The sequence below is a fragment of the Quercus lobata genome, chromosome 3 (genome assembly GCF_001633185.2).
Source record: "Quercus lobata isolate SW786 chromosome 3, ValleyOak3.0 Primary Assembly, whole genome shotgun sequence".
Taxonomy (NCBI): domain Eukaryota; kingdom Viridiplantae; phylum Streptophyta; class Magnoliopsida; order Fagales; family Fagaceae; genus Quercus; species Quercus lobata.
Genome location: NC_044906.1, coordinates 53444392 through 53463516, shown reverse-complemented (window position 1 = coordinate 53463516; position 19125 = coordinate 53444392). Strand labels below are relative to the sequence as shown.

The 19125-nt window shown below is 31.9% G+C and overlaps 1 protein-coding gene across 5 annotated transcripts; it reads left to right on the top strand.

Annotated features, from left to right (window-relative positions):
* Positions 1-2951: 2951 nt before the first annotated feature.
* Positions 2952-17126, top strand: LOC115982222 (protein BONZAI 3-like). 5 transcript variants are annotated; one of them, XM_031104761.1, is made up of 18 exons: positions 2952-3100; positions 3219-3297; positions 5044-5246; positions 8289-8336; positions 9590-9738; positions 9858-9906; positions 10831-10887; positions 12434-12613; positions 12711-12845; positions 12961-13022; positions 13145-13241; positions 13373-13487; positions 13619-13695; positions 14297-14434; positions 15149-15313; positions 15502-15615; positions 15749-15845; positions 16628-17126. In XM_031104761.1, the coding sequence occupies exons 3-18, from the start codon at positions 5079-5081 to the stop codon at positions 16744-16746; spliced, it is 1770 nt and encodes a 589-aa protein (XP_030960621.1). In that variant the 5' UTR covers positions 2952-3100; positions 3219-3297; positions 5044-5078; the 3' UTR covers positions 16747-17126. The 5 variants fall into 5 exon arrangements, with proteins under 5 accessions (XP_030960621.1, XP_030960620.1, XP_030960619.1 ...); XM_031104760.1 differs by having other exon boundaries at positions 3210-3297; positions 5050-5246; XM_031104759.1 differs by having other exon boundaries at positions 3210-3297.
* The last annotated feature ends 1999 nt before the right edge of the window (positions 17127-19125 follow it).

Below are 19125 nucleotides of genomic sequence, written 5' to 3'. Positions count from 1 at the left end.
ACTTTCATCTCATTTATGAGCTTATTATTATTATTATTATTATTGTATGTGTGTATCTATCAATCTATGTATATATATATATATATATGTATGTATGATTCACTCATCACTGCACTAAAGAATTTTCAAACATCAACTTCAACATTTGCTTCTCCAAATGTCAAACACAAAGACAAATTTGTTAGTTTTGGCATGTGTATGATGAGATTTTTCAAATAAGATTAGTGGTACCATATATTAGACTACAAAGATTTATGCATCTAATCTAACTAGATGTGTTTGTCATACCAAATCTTACTTAAATATGGTTGTTTTAGTATGTTAGTATGAAATACTAAATAAAAATAAAAATATAGACTATCAATTGAATTAATAAATAAAAGGAAGAAAAAATCACCAACCATAATATAAATAAATAGAAATTAAGGTAAATAGAAATGAAAAAGAAAAAGAAGAAATGGAGGAGTAGAGAGATTAAGGAACACTTTCATTGTGAGTGATAAGGTAGGTAAAAAATACAAATTGAAAATATGAAATAATAAGGTAGGTAAAAAATACAAATTGAAAAGGTGAAATAATAAGCTTCTATAAGGAGAGATGGAGAAAGACTAACAAACGGGTCAACATAGTTAAATAAATTTGAATTAAACAAGGAGACTTGAGGGGCAAGTTAGTTGCATTTGAAGATTTGAAGGGGCCAATTCTAATAAATATTCTTTAGGGTCTGTTCATATATCTTGAAAAATCTATTGTGTGCTTGTTTTCCTAGAACCATTTTTCTTAATTTTCCTAAAATTTTAAAGCGATTTGAGTTGATTGAGGAAGGTAAGATTTTGGATTACGATTTTGATAACTTGGATCCAAACATTCAACGCTAGAGAAAGTTCACAGCAAATCAACTTGGATTTATAAACTATTTCTACGTGGAATTTCAAGGTTGTGGATTTCCTCATATATATATATATATATATATATATGGTTGAGTTCAAGTTACTTCTGGTATAATTCTAAACAATATTACACCATCTAATATTTTTTTAATTAGATGTGAATTTTGATAAATCTACTATTGGATTACATTATCTTCGTACATTATCCATGTTTACAAAATTTAAAGATGATTAGAGATCAATAGTCATGTCATCGAACAATTGTTTAAATTCAAGTTTTTGTAATTTTAAATAATGCATAAAAAAAATGAATTTATGGATCAAATGGTAAATTATATGCAATTGGCATGCATGTTAAGAACATAAAAAACATGTATTTCAATAGTTGAATTTTCAAAATATGAATTTAATAATAAGTTAATGAGTGGTGTAACAATATTTAGAGTTACACCAAGTATAACTTGAACCCAACTCTCTCTCTCTCTCTCTCTCTCTCTCTCTCTCTCTCTCTCTATATATATATATATACATATATATATATATATATATATTTGAAAAACAAGAGTGAAGGGGTTTAGGTTATCCACTTTAGATTTAGTGAGAAAAATCCTAAAACTTTGAAATTTTAATTGAAAAACAAACCGATTCGTTGGCCAAAAACAACACAGATTGAGTTGGAATTCAATTCTTAATACTATATAAGTTCTTTTAGGTTTTAATTAGGTAAAGGAAACAAGAATCAATCACCCTAATATTAAGCTGGTTAGCTTTGAGGTTGATATCATACCAACCCAAATTAACCTAACCAAAGTTGCAGTTAGACAACACGTAGCTCTCATAGCTTTTGAGCTTAATTAATATGTTGTAAACATCAAATTCCAATAGAACTAGTGGTATTAACTGTTAATACACTTGATAAACTTTTGTCTTTATTGGTATCACATGTAATTTACCGAGTAATTGGACTCCCATCATCAAATAGATGTATAACAAATAAAATTTGCATGAGATACTTTTTGAGAACCTTTTACATATATATATATATATATATATTATTTATTTACTCAAAAATATCTTTAGATTTTTATATATAATTTCACTTAGTTTTATAAATATTATATATATTAAGTGTCTTACCTATCACTTTAATGTTGCTTTTTTTTTTCTTTTTTACAAATAATAGTAAGAAGAAAATATAAGCTGTGAGTTAAGTTAAATATCCTAAAATCATCTATAGTCTAACATGCTATAAGACTAAATTAATTATTTCAAATTTTTAAAGGTTTATCTTGATTGGCTTATCAATCAAATTTTTTTTCTATTCATAGCTAAACTAATTCTGAATAGGGGACAAAAATCAAAGTCAATAATTATACTTAAGATCGAGTTAATATATATATATATACACACACAAGTTGAATAGATAACATACACTAGCTTTTATTTTAATTAGAAAGAGTATGCTTTCTTAAAAAAAAAAAAAAAAAAAAAGGAGTTAGAAAGAGTACAATTATCACTTAAGATAGAGAAAACATAACCTTTTCCAGATATGAAATTGTACTAGGGATATCTAATTTTTTGCGCCTTGCTTGATCTAAACTTAGATCTTACGAAATTTTCCTGTCTCAAAAAAAAGGCAAGGTGTGGATGGATTTTGCTGCATGACCCGCCTTTTCTTCTCCCACCTCACCACGAGTGGATATGTGCCTGTGTATATTATATATATATATATATATATATATATATAATATGCAGGGATTGGACCCGGGGGGAAGTAGCCCCCTCATATTTAAAAAAAAATTATATAATATATATAATATAACATTTTTAGTAGTTTGTTTCAATAAAATTAAATTTTACTCCCTTCAATAATATTATTGTTATTTTTAGAAGCTAAAAAATAATTAGTCCAGTAAATAAAATTAAGCCCAACCAACACTTTAAAACAAACACCAAAAAAAAAAAAAAGTCAAAGCCGATTCTGACCAGAGATTTAACTTAGTGTAGGAGTAGAAAACACGCACACATAATAAAAGGGAGAAAAAAGGGGATTTCAAAGCCACTCCTAAAGTAAATAAAAAAACAAAAAAACCTAACGCCTGACGCAGAAGAAGAAGAGAGGCAGACTCGCCCAACTCCACACCACGCCTGACGCCACCAGCCACCACCAGTCCGCCGCAGACCGCCCTGTCCCTGTCAGCCCAAACCTGGTAATTTATATCCAATCTCTTTTATTTTTTTGGATGAAAATTATGTATCCCTCTCTCAGTCCCTCTCATATCTGGATCTCTCATGCTTGTTTGATTAAATTGTGAATAGAATTTGAAGAGAGGCAGAGTCTATAGAGAAAGAGTGAAAGAAAGAACGAACCACTGAACCAGAGAGGCAGAGACAAAGAGTCAAAGAGGTAAACTTACACTATGACTCTAGACTTTTCTATCTATATCTAAGCGGTGTTTGGTTATCGTTTATATTTTTTAAAAATTAAAAATTTATTGTGAAAAATATAATAACAAAATAATTTTTAAATATATTAATAATATTATAAAACTTAAATTTATATTTAAATTTGTATTTAAATAACTTTTATGAGTCTATAGACAGCAGATATTAAACGCTTCCCAAACGCACATTCCAGCAATCCTTTCTTTCTTTGTTTAATGAAAAGCATAAAAAGTTAAAAACAAACACAACACCAACACGCAAGTGACGCAACACAACATTAAACACAACAACCAACCATGTGGCCCTCCACCACATTAAGGTTGTGGTTGGATCCTTCTTTACAAGTTCTCCTTGATTCCTCGTACAGGAAAATAAAAAAATAATAAAAAATTCTTCTATTCTTAAAGTATTGGGAAACACGCGTGGAATAGAATTGACTCCATCGTTAGACCATAGTTAGAGCATTCTCGTAAAGAATTGTAAAAATTTTAATACTTAAAATTTAAAAACCCAACTTTATACCATTTAATACATTACTTTTCAATACACCTAACATCAAAATTTCTATTTTTTTTATCACTTCATTAAAATATTATTTATTTATTATTTTTTATTCTCATCACTTAAGCCGCCACAAACCTACACAAAGCCACCATAAACCCACGGCACCACTCACAGCACAACCCACCGGCCTCAACCCACAACATTACCCACAGCACAACCACGGCACACCAACCCACTTTTCCCTCTCATTCTCTCTCTACCTCAACCCACGACACACCAACCACAAACCCACCACCGTTACCTAGCAACATAAGTAAAAAAAAAAAAAAAAAAAAAAAAAAAAAAAAAAAAAAAAACCCATCAGTATTCCAGCGAGACCCATCGAGCAACACCACCCACCGCCCTTCCCTTGTTCTTCCATTCTTCAAATTAGTTTTCTAAACCCAAAACCCACCACAAAACCCCAGCCAAAATCTACCCTAGCCACAAAAATAACCACCACCCCAGTGGCCCAGCCTCTCCAATCTTAACTCCAACCAAAAAGGCCAACGCCAACTCAAGAATGTCGACCATGAACCCATAGAGGGAGAAGAGAGGCACTCAAAAAAAAAAAAAAAAAACAGAGAAGGAAGAAGGCTGAGACCGGATTGAGAGAAAAAAATGAGGGAGACAGAAATAATAAGAAGGAAAGAAAGTGGGCCCCATTGAATAAAAAAATATTATAAGTTTTACCATTGGTGAACAGTGTGGTCTCAAATATGAGATTGCACTATTCATCAATGCAAAATATTATGGCATTTAAAATACTTGATGGAAGTGATTTTTTAGAGTTTGGTGTGTCAAATGTCGAATATTTGGCATTTGACACACTTAATGAAAATGCTCTTAGGGATCTTAAGACCATTTATATTCAACAAGGAAAAAAAAATTCAAAGCTTCAATCCATTTTGGCTTTTGCAACGAAACTCCTTGTTAAATTCCCTCCAAAGTTTCTTAATCAAAACAAGAGAGAAACACAGTTCTTCTTCCCTATACTCTCTCTCTCTCTCTCTCTCTCTCTATATATATATATATATATATATATATGTATATCGAGATTACATAACAATCCACAATTCACAATCTGGGTTGGAGAAACTTCATCAAAACGCGTTTTATCTGTTACGTCTCCCTCCAAACGCATAATAATATTTCTTTCAATCAGTTTCAGAGAGAAAGAAAGAAAGAAAGAAAGAGAGAATGGGGAACTGCTTTTCCGATGTGGAGGGAGGCAAGCAAGCGGTGGGTGGGACCCAACAAATGCCCAATAGTATTGCCACTACCAACAACAACAATGGCGAACACAACGACGCCATTGAGTTCTTCTTCAAGTCTCGTGGCATTCAGCCTCTCTTCACGCAAATTGAGGTAATATATTTCAAATACAAAGTACAAAATAAGAAAATGTTAGAAACTTTTTCAATATTTCGTTATGCTTTTATATGTATAATTGAAAATCTCATTACATAAACACGGAAAAGGAAAAAACTTAGGTGCTCCGGGAGCAATGCTCCCTCCTCTTACATGAGGGGTGGATCCCACACGTGGGTCTCCCCATGGAGCCTACTCCTCATGTGAGACGAGGGAGCATTGCTCTTGGAGCATGTAAAAATTACCCCATAAACACACACACGACCATATTTTGTATGTGTATGGGTTGTATTAATCTTTATTCTGTACCCCACTTTGGGTCAAAAGTCAGTCCAATTCAGTCAATTCCTATAGTCATTGAAAAATTTTGGGTCTTTTTTTTGTTTTGTATGTAAACTATGTCAATTTTAATGTTCACCGTAGTGCTAATGGTGATATTGTCTGTATGTGTACGGGTTGTGTTTTTCAGAAAAAACTTAGGAAGTCCCGAGTATAGTGAAATGGTGATCCATTTTCTCGTATTCATGATGTATCCCACTATAAATTTAATGAGCGGACCCCACTATGATTGTGAGAGAAGGAAGAACAATTAATTGTGCTCCTAGAGTACCTAAGAATTACTTGTGTTTTTCTATATTCTATTCCCCACATTGGGTCATACTCCCAGAATTATTATTATTTTTTTTATAAATATTTTAGTGTGCCTTATGTTTGTAATTTTGTCGATTTTAATGTTTACTGTATTAGTGCTTGCTGGTACTGCTTTTATATATATATATATATATATATATATGAATCTATTGTTTTGTCGATTTGGGCATTATCTATTCCTCTTTTTCAAATTCATTTTTTACATATATATGGCTTATTATAATTATTTTTTAAGATTCCTTATTGTTCTGTTTGGTTGTTGAGAAAAAGTTTTGGACGTGAAGGTAACAATTGTACTTGTTTTTTAAGAAAAAGAAACCAATGGGACCAATTATTATAGTGTGATGTTATAATTATTTTTTATGGGAACTGCTATTATAGCTTGGACTTTGGATGCTGAAAAAAAAATTACAGGGCTTGAGATTGTTTTTAATTTCCTACAAATTGTAGGTAGACTGCAATTTTGATATACTCTATAGTCTATACTTTTGATACAATTATCTTTTTTTTTTTTTGATAAGTAAATAACTTCATTTAAAAAATAAGTGAGGAAATACAATGAATAAAACAAGGCACACAGGTAGAACTTTAGATACAAGTATCTTGAATAATGGTTAATTCCACAGTGAATCAGAGCATGAGATGTTGCTTTGGCATGTCATGAAAGATGCATCCTAAGGATTACTTAGGATGAAAGTCTCATACTTAAAGAGTGTGACAATTCTTTGGGAGAAACTACAGTGGATTCTAGCTTTAGATCTTGGTCTCTGATTTCATGACAAGAATTATTTGATTCATGAATTATATATATATATATATATATATATGTTACCTGATTATTACAATCGATGTTGCTTTGAAAACAACAGTAGTGAGAACAATAATAACATAAATATGATTAATCTTTATTATAAGTAAAATATTTATTGTTTAGGAAAAGTTCGTTAGTGATGCTACTTTTGTTGCTATAGTTGTTGCTTAAATAAATCCAAGGATTTAACTTGATCTTAAAAGATTTTTGGAATCTTCGTTGTTGGACTTAAAACAAAATGACAGTTTTTTTTTATTCATTTGATTGTTTTGTGTACAAAGACATATTTGATAAATTAATTATCATTGCATAGTGGAGGAGATTTGTACTATTTCAATGGTGTTAAAAGTTTCATTTCCCTTAGTTCTTTTCAAGCTCTTAGTTTATCTTAATAAGTGGACCATGTAGGACATGCAGGGAATGTTGACTTCGTATTCTGTTCTTAATATGGTGATCAATATGTAGCGCACTGTTTGGCCAATGAACAATTTCTCAGAATTTGAGAATAGATCGTGTGGTTAGGGCCTCCACCAAGTTCCAATGCTTCACAGCAAGGAACCTTTTCTCTATGCATGTTAGGTCTTTTGAAAATGTAGGTGTCTACATGCTTTGTATGGTTAGTAGTTTTGTCGCCACCAAGGTCCACATCAATGAGCCCACTTGACCTCCTCCTAAAAGTTGCACTACAAAATGCTACCCCAAGGGGAACACTAGCAAGATTCCCATTTGTTGGTTCCAATTTAACAATGGAACATCAGATAAAACCATTGATTCAAAAATTCTTTTTATTGTGGTGTAGAAAAATGTATATCTATATTCATTTGCTTATATTCAAGACCGCTAGATGCTTTTATTTGATTTTTCTTATTGATGTGTACTTTGTTGCGAGTCCTATTGGGGTCAACAGTTTTGAATTTTCCTTGTATATATATAATTATCATGTCGAAATTGCTAGCCAAGTCATGAAACCTAAAAGCAATTTGTGATGGTCCTTTAATTATCTACTTCAATTAGTAACTAACTTCATAAATTTGATGTTGTGGTGCAAATTGCTAATCAAGCTATATATTGATGAAATATTAGTAAACTTGGACATTGAAGAAGCTCTGTGAAGCAACTATTTTGCATTTTAACATACAAGAGTAAAAATATTAATCTCATTTTAGTCCAATGAGTTTTGCCTCAAATGGCATTTCCTTCTTTCATAAGAATGGGATAGATGATAAGGTTGTCGGTTCAAGACCTATTGGGTGCATGTGTAACTTATCAATGGAAAGAAATTTTATCTTAATTTAGGTTTAAGTAATTGAAGTGCCTCTATTTTTGAAAAGGATGAGTTGTCCTACCGTTTTTTCATCTCTAACAGATGGGTATTGTGGAGTTCGTTGGTTCACCCTTTCATTATAACTCAAGATAGGACATTAGTCTTGTGTACATTACCATTGGAATTATTATTCAATCTACGTTAATGGCTCTTCTGTTTTTTCATTACTTTTCATATTATTCTATGTGGTTTGCCCATTTTTGGTTTCTCATTATGTATTCATGCATTCTTGTGTTTCAATTTTATGCGGCAGTTATCTGTATCTGCATCTAACTTGCTTGACCGTGACATCACTTCAAAGGTATTCCTCTCTATACATAACCACATTTGATAGTGAGTTTATTAAGGGTATACTATAATTTTCCAACTTGCTAATATTTTGGTAATTTACTATGACTCTATTTGTTTTAGCTTAAAATTCCAGTTTATTTTAAATAGAAATATGCCAATGAAAATATCATCCAAACACTATCCAACCTCCTTTTGTTTTAGTATGAAATTTGAGTTTCTTTTTTTTCATTTTCCCGTCAAATTTCTAATATGTGACGGTTTGGGAAGTTATTATCTAAATGAGATTTCTTGTTGGGGAAGATTTGTCAGAATAATAAATTTTGCACTTAGGAAGAAAGTATCTTATCAAGTACTTCATAATAAGTCTCACCACACTCAAGCAAAATACACAATGGAGTTCTCAATGAAAGAGGACTTTTATTGATAATTAAAACAGTACATATCCTTTGCTACACACACTACATCACACTTCACTTCTACTCTTGCTTATTATTTCACTTGCATTTTCATACTCCTGCAATCAAGCTTTATATAGTATACGTGAAAGACTAAAATTACACACTACATTCCAAAACAAAACAAGACAAGCAATAATAACCTATTACCTAAAAGTAAAAGAAAGACACATTACATACTTGTTTCAAGCTAAACTTGTTACATCTTTTGATAGTCAAGGACAACAACTCACCTACTAAAGTGAGAAATTTTCTCTTTCATATTTTTAGTTTACCAATCAAACTAAGCTTGTAAGGATATGCAAGCTTAGTAAATAACACATGCAAAATGCTTTAAAAGAAATCATTGGCCTATTGCTAGGGTGGGAGTATAGTGCTAGGTATAGCTACCTATCACTAAATAACAGATGTAAACTTACTAGCACTCATGGGTTTGAGTCAGGGAATCGACCTCTCCAAAAAAATGGGGATAAGGCTACTTACCAATCACCTCTCTCAAACCCTGTAAAAATGGGTGAGTTGTGCTATGGGTATGACTTGTAGTCCTTGGTTCCTACCTGGGGTATGTCAAAATTACATGTGCCATAAGTAGTGTTTATGTCAGACAAGCACTTCTTTGTATACTCTTGGATATGTAGCAAGCTGAACTGTTATGTTGGCTGTTTTTGATAAAGATTCTCATATATCTGAGGGTCTTGAATTTGTCAAGCCATAGTAGTTTGTTTATGTGCTTGTATGATGTGCATGCATGTCATGATCAGGCTTGTCTTACTATGCTTTTTGCTAAAATATAATTTATTTCATTCAGAGTGATCCAATGGCTGTGGTGTATGCAAAGAAAAGAGATGGAAAACTAGAGGAGTTAGGTCGCACTGAGGTTGTATTGAATAGTTTGAATCCTGCATGGATAGAAAAAGTTACAGTTGCATTTCAGTTCGAGATTGTGCAGCCATTGGTGTAAGCTTTACAAATTTCTTTAAGTGCTTATCTTTGTGTAGATAAATCTTGTTTTACTATAAGTGATTTTCTAATTTGACTGGATGGCTTGTGTTTGCCTTTATTTTTCTTGGCGCCAGATTTCATGTATATGATGTGGATTCAAAATATCATAATGTACCTGTGAAGGTATATATCAGTTTTAGCTCTTTTAACTATTTATTATTTTAATTCATGTTTTGTAGGTTATGTTCAATTATTTGCACTGTTAATAAATTACACACAAAAAAGTGTACATACTCAGTGTTCTTGTTGCATTTCTGCCAATCTTTAAGTTCTGAATATTGCACTTCACAAGATAAAACTCTTATCAATATTTGTAATATGTGAAATGTGTATTGATTTGACTAGATCACACTATAAATTGCTGGTATAGTAAGCACTAAATTTGTCAATACATGGTCAAAAACATTGAAGTGGAAACAAAAGTAATTAGTGAACAATTATAAACAAATGTTTGATGCCAATTGTGTGATATGTCTCAGATAATCTCAGGAAAAAATTATTTTGATAGTAGCTATACATGTGATTGTGCATGGTGTAATTGTATGGGAAATCACTTGCTGGAAATTATTATGAAACTTTTTTTTTTTTCTTTAGTGTGTTGTATTTAGCTCTTTCAAAAATAATTAAACTGGATTTGTTGCTTCTGTCAATTTGGCCATGAACCGGAAAGAAGTTATATAACAAATAAGAAATGAAAGTAAAGGGCAATTTAGTTTAAACTCTAAAGCCCTCCATGTAATATTGGTGATGTTTATAATTTTCTTAATAATCTTTTACTCCACGGTTGTAATTTTGGTAACTATACAAAGCGTGGAATGCAAATTTTTTTTGACAAAAAACCAAATTTGATTGGTTAACCATATCAATTATGAATTAATTGATACTTTCGAAAGATTGTGACAATTTAAATCATATTCAGATGTGAGCAAAGAAGGTAACTTATAAGGATTATATTCTTGATTTGTTATCATTTCATCTAGAACAATCTAACAAATTTAGTTGATGATGAAGTCATTATTTTAAAAGTTTATTTCTGTTGCCTTGCAGATGCTAAAATTGAATGATCAAGAATTTCTTGGAGAGGCTACTTGTGTTCTATCTGAGGTATATTGCCTTGGGTTCAGTTGGGCTCATTGAAATTATATAAAGCATATATATCATGCTGGTGCAATTTGAGTAAAAATTTTTGTTAAGTTTGAGTGTTTTATTCTTAGAAATTGCAAAGGTAGAAAGACAATTGTGAGAGCCACTTCACTATAATGTTATTTTAAGATTTTGAACATATGGTTTAGATTACCAATGATGCAATTAAAAATTAGGGGAAATTACATTTTGCCCACCTATGGTTTGCTCGAAAAACACTTTGCCTATCTGTGGTTTAAAAATTGACACTTTACTCACTTAAGGTTAGCTCCGTTTGCCTCTTGTTATCCACCTCAGTTAAAAACAATGGTAAATTTGTATTTTTGTTACCCGTTTATGTTTCTCTCCTCTCAAAACATAAAAAACTAATAAATCAAGGGAAAAGGAGATCCAAAAGCTAGGTTTTGTAAAAATTAAAACCTAACTTTTACATCTTTTTTTTCATGTATCAACTTTTAAATCTTCTATTTTAACAAAAATGTATTGTATTATTTAATTTTACGGAGTACTAAAAAAAAAAGTTTTGGAGTGGGAGAGAGTACTTTATAGTATTAATAGTGATAGAAAATTAGAAATGCGACTTTTATTTAATTTATTAAGCTGGGAAAAATAAGGGGAGTGAAAGATAGAGAAGGCACTCAAGGCAGCAAAGAATGAAACGGTAGCACTTGGTATAAAATTGTTCAATTCAGAGTGCATTAGAGTATTGGCCTTTGAGAGATGTAAAATTGGAAGTAGCTCCTTAGCTCCACAGGTTACCAACTCACAGTCACACTGACAAGGACAAGAAGCTGGTTCTCAGCAGTCATTGGACGAATTTAGACATCAGAAGGAATTGTCCACTCAGTCGAGGCTATTTGGAGGGGATGGTGGTCAACAATTTTTTGAAGAAATTGAGCTCTTGGGCTTTGGGAATGCAGATTTTGATGAAAAATTAAGTGATATTTTTTATGGTGTCTTTCAATGGGAATAGAAACTAATGGCTCAACATCCAGTGTTGTGGAGTACACTCTTTTCCAAAAATTGTTCAATTCAATTTTTAATGTGTTAAAATGGAAATCTAAAAGTTGATACATGAAAAGATGTAAAAGTTAGGTTTTAATTTTTACAAAACCTAGATTTTAGATCTACTTTTCCCTTGATTTTTTAGTTTTTACAAAACCTAGATTTTAGATCTACTTTTCCCTTGATTTTTTAGTTTTTTATGTTTTGAGAGGAGAGAGATATAAAAAGATAATAAAAATACAAATTTATCATTATTTTTAATTGAGGTGGGTAACGGGAACAAACGGAGCTAACTTCAGGTGGGTAAAGTGCCAATTTTTAAACCACAGATAAACAAAGTGTTTTTTGAGCAAACTATAGGCAAGCAAAGTGTAATTGCCTATAAAAATTATGTTTCAAATGTAACTAGTGGTTTAAATTCTTTTAGAATGATTTGGTCAACATGCACTAAACTTTGGTGTTTGTTTTTCCTCCATTTTCTCCCTTTCTATTTTCATGGCAGATAGTGGCAAAACAAACTCGGAGTTTAACCCTAAATCTCAATAACAAAAATGGGCATACGAGCTTGAGGAACTTAGGGGCACTCACTATCCATGCAGAGGAAACAGTTTCTTCGAGGAGTTGTGTTGAGATGGTAGTCCATTGTTCCCACTTGGATAACAAGGACCTATTCTCTAAAAGTGTATGTATTCACAAAGTAGATACCTTAAAATTTCATGTACCTTAAGCATACATATTCTTGATTGTGTTTGTTTCTTAAGTTTCTTCATTTATTTTAGGATCCTTTCTTAAGAATATCTAGAATTGTTGAGAGTGGAGGCTCTGTTCCAATATGCAAAACTGAAGTGGTGAAGGACAATTTGAATCCAATTTGGAAACCCCTATGCTTGAGCATACAGCAATTTGGAAGTAAGGTATGCTTGTCGATTTTTGATTGTTGGTTTCCTATTAGATTATGGTTATAGGATGTTTTGTAATTTTGATAGTTAATGAAGACTCACATGGCATATGCAATTTCACTTGCTACAGGATAACCCATTAATTATCGAGTGCTTTGATTTCAATAGCAGTGGCAATCATGTGCTTATTGGGTAAGCTAAAATTTATTGTTGTCTGGATTAGTTTTAGTTTTTGTTTACTTTAATTTTTCAGTTATCACGATTTAGTCTTTGGTACTAAAAGAAGGTATTTATTTTAAAATTTACCTCATCAGTAAGCTCCAGAAATCTGTGGCCGACCTGGAAAAACTTCATATAGAAAGAAGTGGTGCAAATCTCACCTTACCATCTCCTCATCATGGTCATGAGAAGGTACTTATTCATGCTTGCAATTATATTTAAAAAAAAAAAAAAAAAAAAAAAAAAAAAAAAAAAAAAAAAAAAACCTTCATGTTAATCTTTATGTTCAAATTTTTACATTGCTTACTAATTTATTAATATAGGTTTTGAAGGGACAGCTGTTTGTGGATCAATTTTGTAAAAAGCAACAGTACAGTTTTCTGGATTACATTTCCAGTGGATTTGAGCTTAACTTTATGGTTGCTGTTGACTTTACAGGTAAAATATATCACATTCTAGGGGAGTTATATAGTTTTTTATTTTATTTTTTGGGTTCTCTTTTTCCTAGTTCAAAATGTTTTGGCTGATGACTGATTTATGCTTTGAATATTCAATATCTCTTTCTTTAGCCTCAAATGGAAATCCTCGAAATCTAGATTCTTTACACTACATTGATCCTTCTGGCCGGTTGAATTCTTATCAACGGGTAAGACTCTGCATCCTTTGGTGCTCCCAATAGGGTAGTTGCTTTTCATTGGCACTTGTGTGTGTGTGTTTTTTTTTCTAAACATTCCCCCCCCCCCTCCCCCCCCCACCACATACAGTTTTAATCCTGTATGGGTTTGTGACTTGTATTTTCCTAACACACACGCCAAAAGAAGAAGAAAAGACACAAAATAACCTGAAAATTGCTTGTAGAATAAGGAAAAATAGCTTTTACATTGAATTGGTCCAAAAAGAGGCGCACAAAAACAACCTGGGAAAGAAAAAATAACTTTTACATTGAATTTGTCGATAGCAATGTCTATATGATCAAGCAACTATCTTTTGCTATCTTTTGTCTGTCATGACTCAATATGATCAAGCAGCTTGTTTTTCATATCAAGGTTGCAGGTTCTTTTACTCTCAACTAAACGCAGAACATGTTAAAAAAAAACCATATGTGGAACATGTCTGAGATTGTGGATTGTGTAAAAAAAGTTTCTTTGTTTTGAAATTTTTGTTAGGGTTCTTCTGTTTGCATATACTTAAAACAAATCTTCATTGATTGATGAAGTCATTGTATACTTAATTAAGAAAACTTGCAGGCTATAACGGAGGTTGGGGAGGTCATTCAGTTTTATGATTCCAATAGGTGCTTTCCTGCTTGGGGCTTTGGAGGAAGAACAATTGATGGTACCACATCACATTGTTTTAACTTGAATGGAAGTACAGGAGCCTTTGAGGTGAGAGGAGTTGACTTTGTAATGCTTTGTTTGCTTAATCTTTGAAGAATCTGACCTGGCTGGCATATTGCCTAGCTGTTTTCACACAGCTCTCTCTCTTTCTCTGTAATCCTCTTGCAATTTTTATTGGAAACCCCTTAATTTTTATAAAAGTGAAATCTATGCTTATTCATGTCTTCTTATTCTTACTGTTATTATCTCATATTTCCTTTCTTTTTCTCAAATATAATTTTTTATTTATTTATAATTCTGTTGAATAGCATCTGAAACCTGGTTCTGTCACCATCGATGTTTTACCTTCTTCTATTACCTCTAAATCACAAACATTTTCAACCAAACATGAAGAGTTCTAAACCCTATTTACAACAAACATTCAAAATCCCCAAATACATTAATTTTATCATCAAAAGGTTTGAGAAAGTCTCAGATGCCCTTAAAAAGAAGTCCACAAAAACGGTGCAAATTAAATAGATTGAGTTATCTCACCTAATAAAATACGGAACATTATATGTTTTGTATCATAAGATTAGATGTCTATTGTAAAGGATTACAAGTAAATGGTATCATAGGATTCATATCATTCATTGTAAGTTAATAACTATTGAGTATAAGTTGTTCATATATTTCTGAACACTGCATTTCATACTCTTATGTAACATCCAGTTTCTTTCTTTTTAATAGATGAATTAATCAAATTATTTTATTTATTAATAGGTTGAAGGAGTTGAAGGCATCATGGCTGCTTATGCAAGGGCTCTACATAATGTTGCCCTGGCAGGACCCACTTTATTTGGCCCAGTGATTAACACAGCTGCACAAATTGCTGGCCAGTCCATCTCATACAACAGCAGCAAATACTTTGTCTTGCTCATTATAACAGTAAAGAGAATGTTGAATCAAATTTATTTTGTTTGTGATAAATTACTATATTTATTGAAGCAGATGAGACACTTTATGTACACAGGATTTATACACAAAGCTCTCCTAAAGAGAATTTTGTCTTTATTTGATGCCTCTTTAAATTAATTCTTCAATTAATCATTCAATAAAAATTGTCATCTTTCTAGGATGGAGTCATTACAGACCTGCAAGAAACAAAAGACGCTCTGGTCAGGGCATCCGATCTGCCTCTATCTATCCTTATTGTTGGAGTGGGGGGTGCAGATTTTAGAGAAATGGAGGTATAATGTTTTCCTAAGTTGATGTCTTTTATACCCTTTTATGCATTATTTTAATTATTCAGTAAAAATGGTGGAATTTTAGCTTTTAGAATTTTCGCTTGAATGGCTGTAATGTATCTTAATTTTTGGGTAGGTTCTTGATGCTGACAATGGAAGACGGTTAGAGAGCTCTACGGGTCGTGTGGCCACACGTGACATCGTGCAGTTTGTTCCAATGCGAGATGTGCATAGTGAGTACATAATGGCACTTGTCTGTACAAAATTTTTGTGGTTATATCTAAAAGAATCCACTAACTATAATTTTGCATTCACAACTATCCCAGTTAGATAATTGTTCTAGAAAAAATGGAATGAACATTTGGTTAATTCTGCCAGTCAGATAACTATTGATGGGTGGAGTGAAGAAAGGACAAAAGGGTGTGTGTGAACTTTGAAACTGTGTTTAACAAAAATGTTGCATGGATTGCCCTTGCCACTGTTGTTTTGATCCCCAGTTTTTGGCTAGATTGTCTGTACACATTAGACATGTTATAGGTAGAAAATGAGATCATGGTTTAAATCTAGTGTGAATGTGTGCTCAGCAAGCTGATTTGCTGAACTTGACTGGACCAAGCTTGACCAAGCCCTACAAATTCTAGAACTGTTGTCTGTTGTTTTGATCCACAGTTTTTGGCTAGATTGTCTGTACACATTAGACATGTTATTGGTAGAAAATGAGATCATGGTTTTAATCTAGTGTGAATGCGTGCTCAACAAGTTGATTTGCTGAGCCTGACCGGACCCAGCTTGACCAAGCCCTACAAATTCTAAAACTGCTTGGCTCCCTTACAACCTTAAAACCATTTCTATGATCTTTCCTCTTCACTTTTTTATCATCTGTTTGAGTCTATTATCTGTTTTATCAATTGGAATGGATTATATCCTTATTTTTTCAACTTCTTGTACTTGTTCTTTATTTGGCCTGAGCTTCTTCATTGTGTTTCATCTAACAAATTAGCTGTGGTCTGTACAGGTGGGCAGATTTCTGTGGCTCAAGCTCTATTGGAAGAGCTACCTGGACAGTTTTTGACATACATGCGGAGTAGAGATATCAAGCCAAGCCCTCTCCATGCAGCCTCAACTTCTTCTTGACTAACATTTACCAAGTACACAAGATTTATAAATATGCTGATTCTGCTCACATCAACTGAAAAAATTTAGGTCTGAACCAATCACAAGTTAACTTACTTGAGAGTTCTCTATTAACAAATTTTTTAGGTTTGAACCACTAACAGGTTGAATTTCCTGAAAAAATTTCTTTATATTATCCTAAAAGAAAATGTACAGATTTTTTAACCAAAAAAAAAAAAATCTTTATCTTGTATAGGTAGAGTTTAAACTTTATTCAAGTTCAACCTATATGTTAAGTAAACAAAGCAATGAAAAAGAAGTTAGTTTTGCAAGGAGAAAGTTTCTTTTGGTCTATATGTAGTTCCATGGAGTAGGACTCTCACAAGGATTTGTAGCACCCATCCATAGAGCAGTGTACACACTACACAATGCTTCAAGATGCATACATAATGGAGGGCTACGTGCACGCATTAGTAACTCTAATTTCTATATCTCCACTATCTTAACATGCAATTACTTCTAAACTAGGATCGAAAAGAAAGCAGAGAAATAAAAATAAATTAAACCTAAGATTTCAAAGTGAAGAAAGAAAAAAAGTACATGATTTTTTTTAATTAAAAAAAAAAAAGAACTTACATTAACTGCTTGAAGATCCTCTTGAATCTTGATCATTTGAGCAAAGCCAACTAGCCAAGGCGTAGAATGTACAAAATGCGGTTACATATGAATATCAGATAACAACATTCTTCTTGTTTTGAAAGCTTCACTTTTTGCATTGAGTTCCGACCCTAGTACTTTCAATTGTTGAACTTTGACTTTGACCCTTTTAAGATTTCTTTTATAAATAAAAAGTGCTTTGACTTTTTAGATTGCTATAATACTCATAAAATCATGGATGTAGAGTGCTTTGACTTTTCAGATTGCTATAATACTCATAAAATCATGGATGTAGAACAAAGCCCAAGGGACAAGGGGACCTTAATTAGTTAATTATATATATATATATATATATATATATATATTAATTAAAAGCTTAGTTAGTGTCTACTGTTTATATGGGCTTGCTTAAGTAAACAAAACGAGAAGTAATAAGCATCCCATGCAAATTACTCATGCCTAACCATGCTATATAGTTTGAATTGATATGAGTATGACCTTTTGTTTGTTGTTTTTTTGGCTGAGTGATTGATATGTGCATTGTTGCTGGTGCCTAAGCTCTCTTGTATGCATATGCAGGGAAAAGTCATTGTTTGATTTGCATTGACTATGAATATTTGTAAGCCCACTCAACTCACGACTGACGGCTCAAACCCCAAACTAAAGTTTGGGTAATGTTTATTGAAGATGCACCTAAAATGCCGCCTACAAACTTTATAAAAAAAGAGAAATGATATGTTTATAATATTTTTACAATATTTTTACAACAAATCCTAAGTGGCAAGTTGTTACTAGTTGTTATTGTTGGGGCAAAAAAGTAATCTTAGCGTTAGTTTGAAATTTGAACCAATAACAACTAATCATTTGTGATTTGTTGTAAAAATGTTGTAGACGTAGCATCTCTAAAAAAAAAAAAAAATGCCCAAACATACTACAAATTTTATTACATAAAACTATAAATTGATTTGGCAATTAAATTGACTCTTTATGATTGGTAACAGATTAGCTTGTAAGCCAACTTAGTAAAATTTGTAGTACATTTAGCACTATACTCAATTACATTTAGCACTTTATTGTTGCCACACAAGATGTGACCCAAGTAGATTCTTTTTTTGAAAATTGTGAATTCACACAATTTCATGATTTCACATTTTAATTCATGTGGCAATACACGTATCGTGAGTGTGTACTAAGGAGTGTGTAACTATCATTACTCTTTTTTCCTTTATGGATACTATATGTTTTTCAAATACTTTATGGATACTATATGACTTGAGCTTATGCGTTAGTTTTATAATAATTAATGTTTATTACCAAGCCAAAATATTAATATAATTTTTTAGTGTATTATTTAAGGGTAAAAGAATTTGTCAATTTTTTTTTTGGATAATTCAATAGTTATAATAGAAAAGGGAAGATTTTGGACCCTAGAGATGTCATAAACATAGATGAGCCAACCAGTCGAATTACAAGAATCTTGACAAAAATTCATTAGTTGAATGAGTTGGAACCCAATATGCTTCAAAAAAAAACTTCTTATTATTATTATAATATTATATATGTGGTGACAAAACCAATTGGAAGGAATCGTTTTCCAAAAACATAATTCTATTATATTTTCAATTCAAAGAAAACCGGAGAAGTGGAGATAAAACCAACTTCAGAAATTATCCGGCACTTGCAAAATATTAATATAGCTCTGACAAAATAGCTGCCTGTATTGGACTTGTATTACAATTATTA

Excerpts from the sequence above, each read along its gene's own strand:
- LOC115982222 (XM_031104761.1), top strand. The coding sequence starts at position 5,079 with ATGGGGAACTGCTTTTCCGATGTGGAGGGAGGCAAGCAAGCGGTGGGT. Across the intron at positions 8,337-9,589 it reads ACCGTGACATCACTTCAAAG|AGTGATCCAATGGCTGTGGT; the intron begins GTATTCCTCTCT and ends TATTTCATTCAG. Across the intron at positions 13,242-13,372 it reads CTCATCATGGTCATGAGAAG|GTTTTGAAGGGACAGCTGTT; the intron begins GTACTTATTCAT and ends TTATTAATATAG.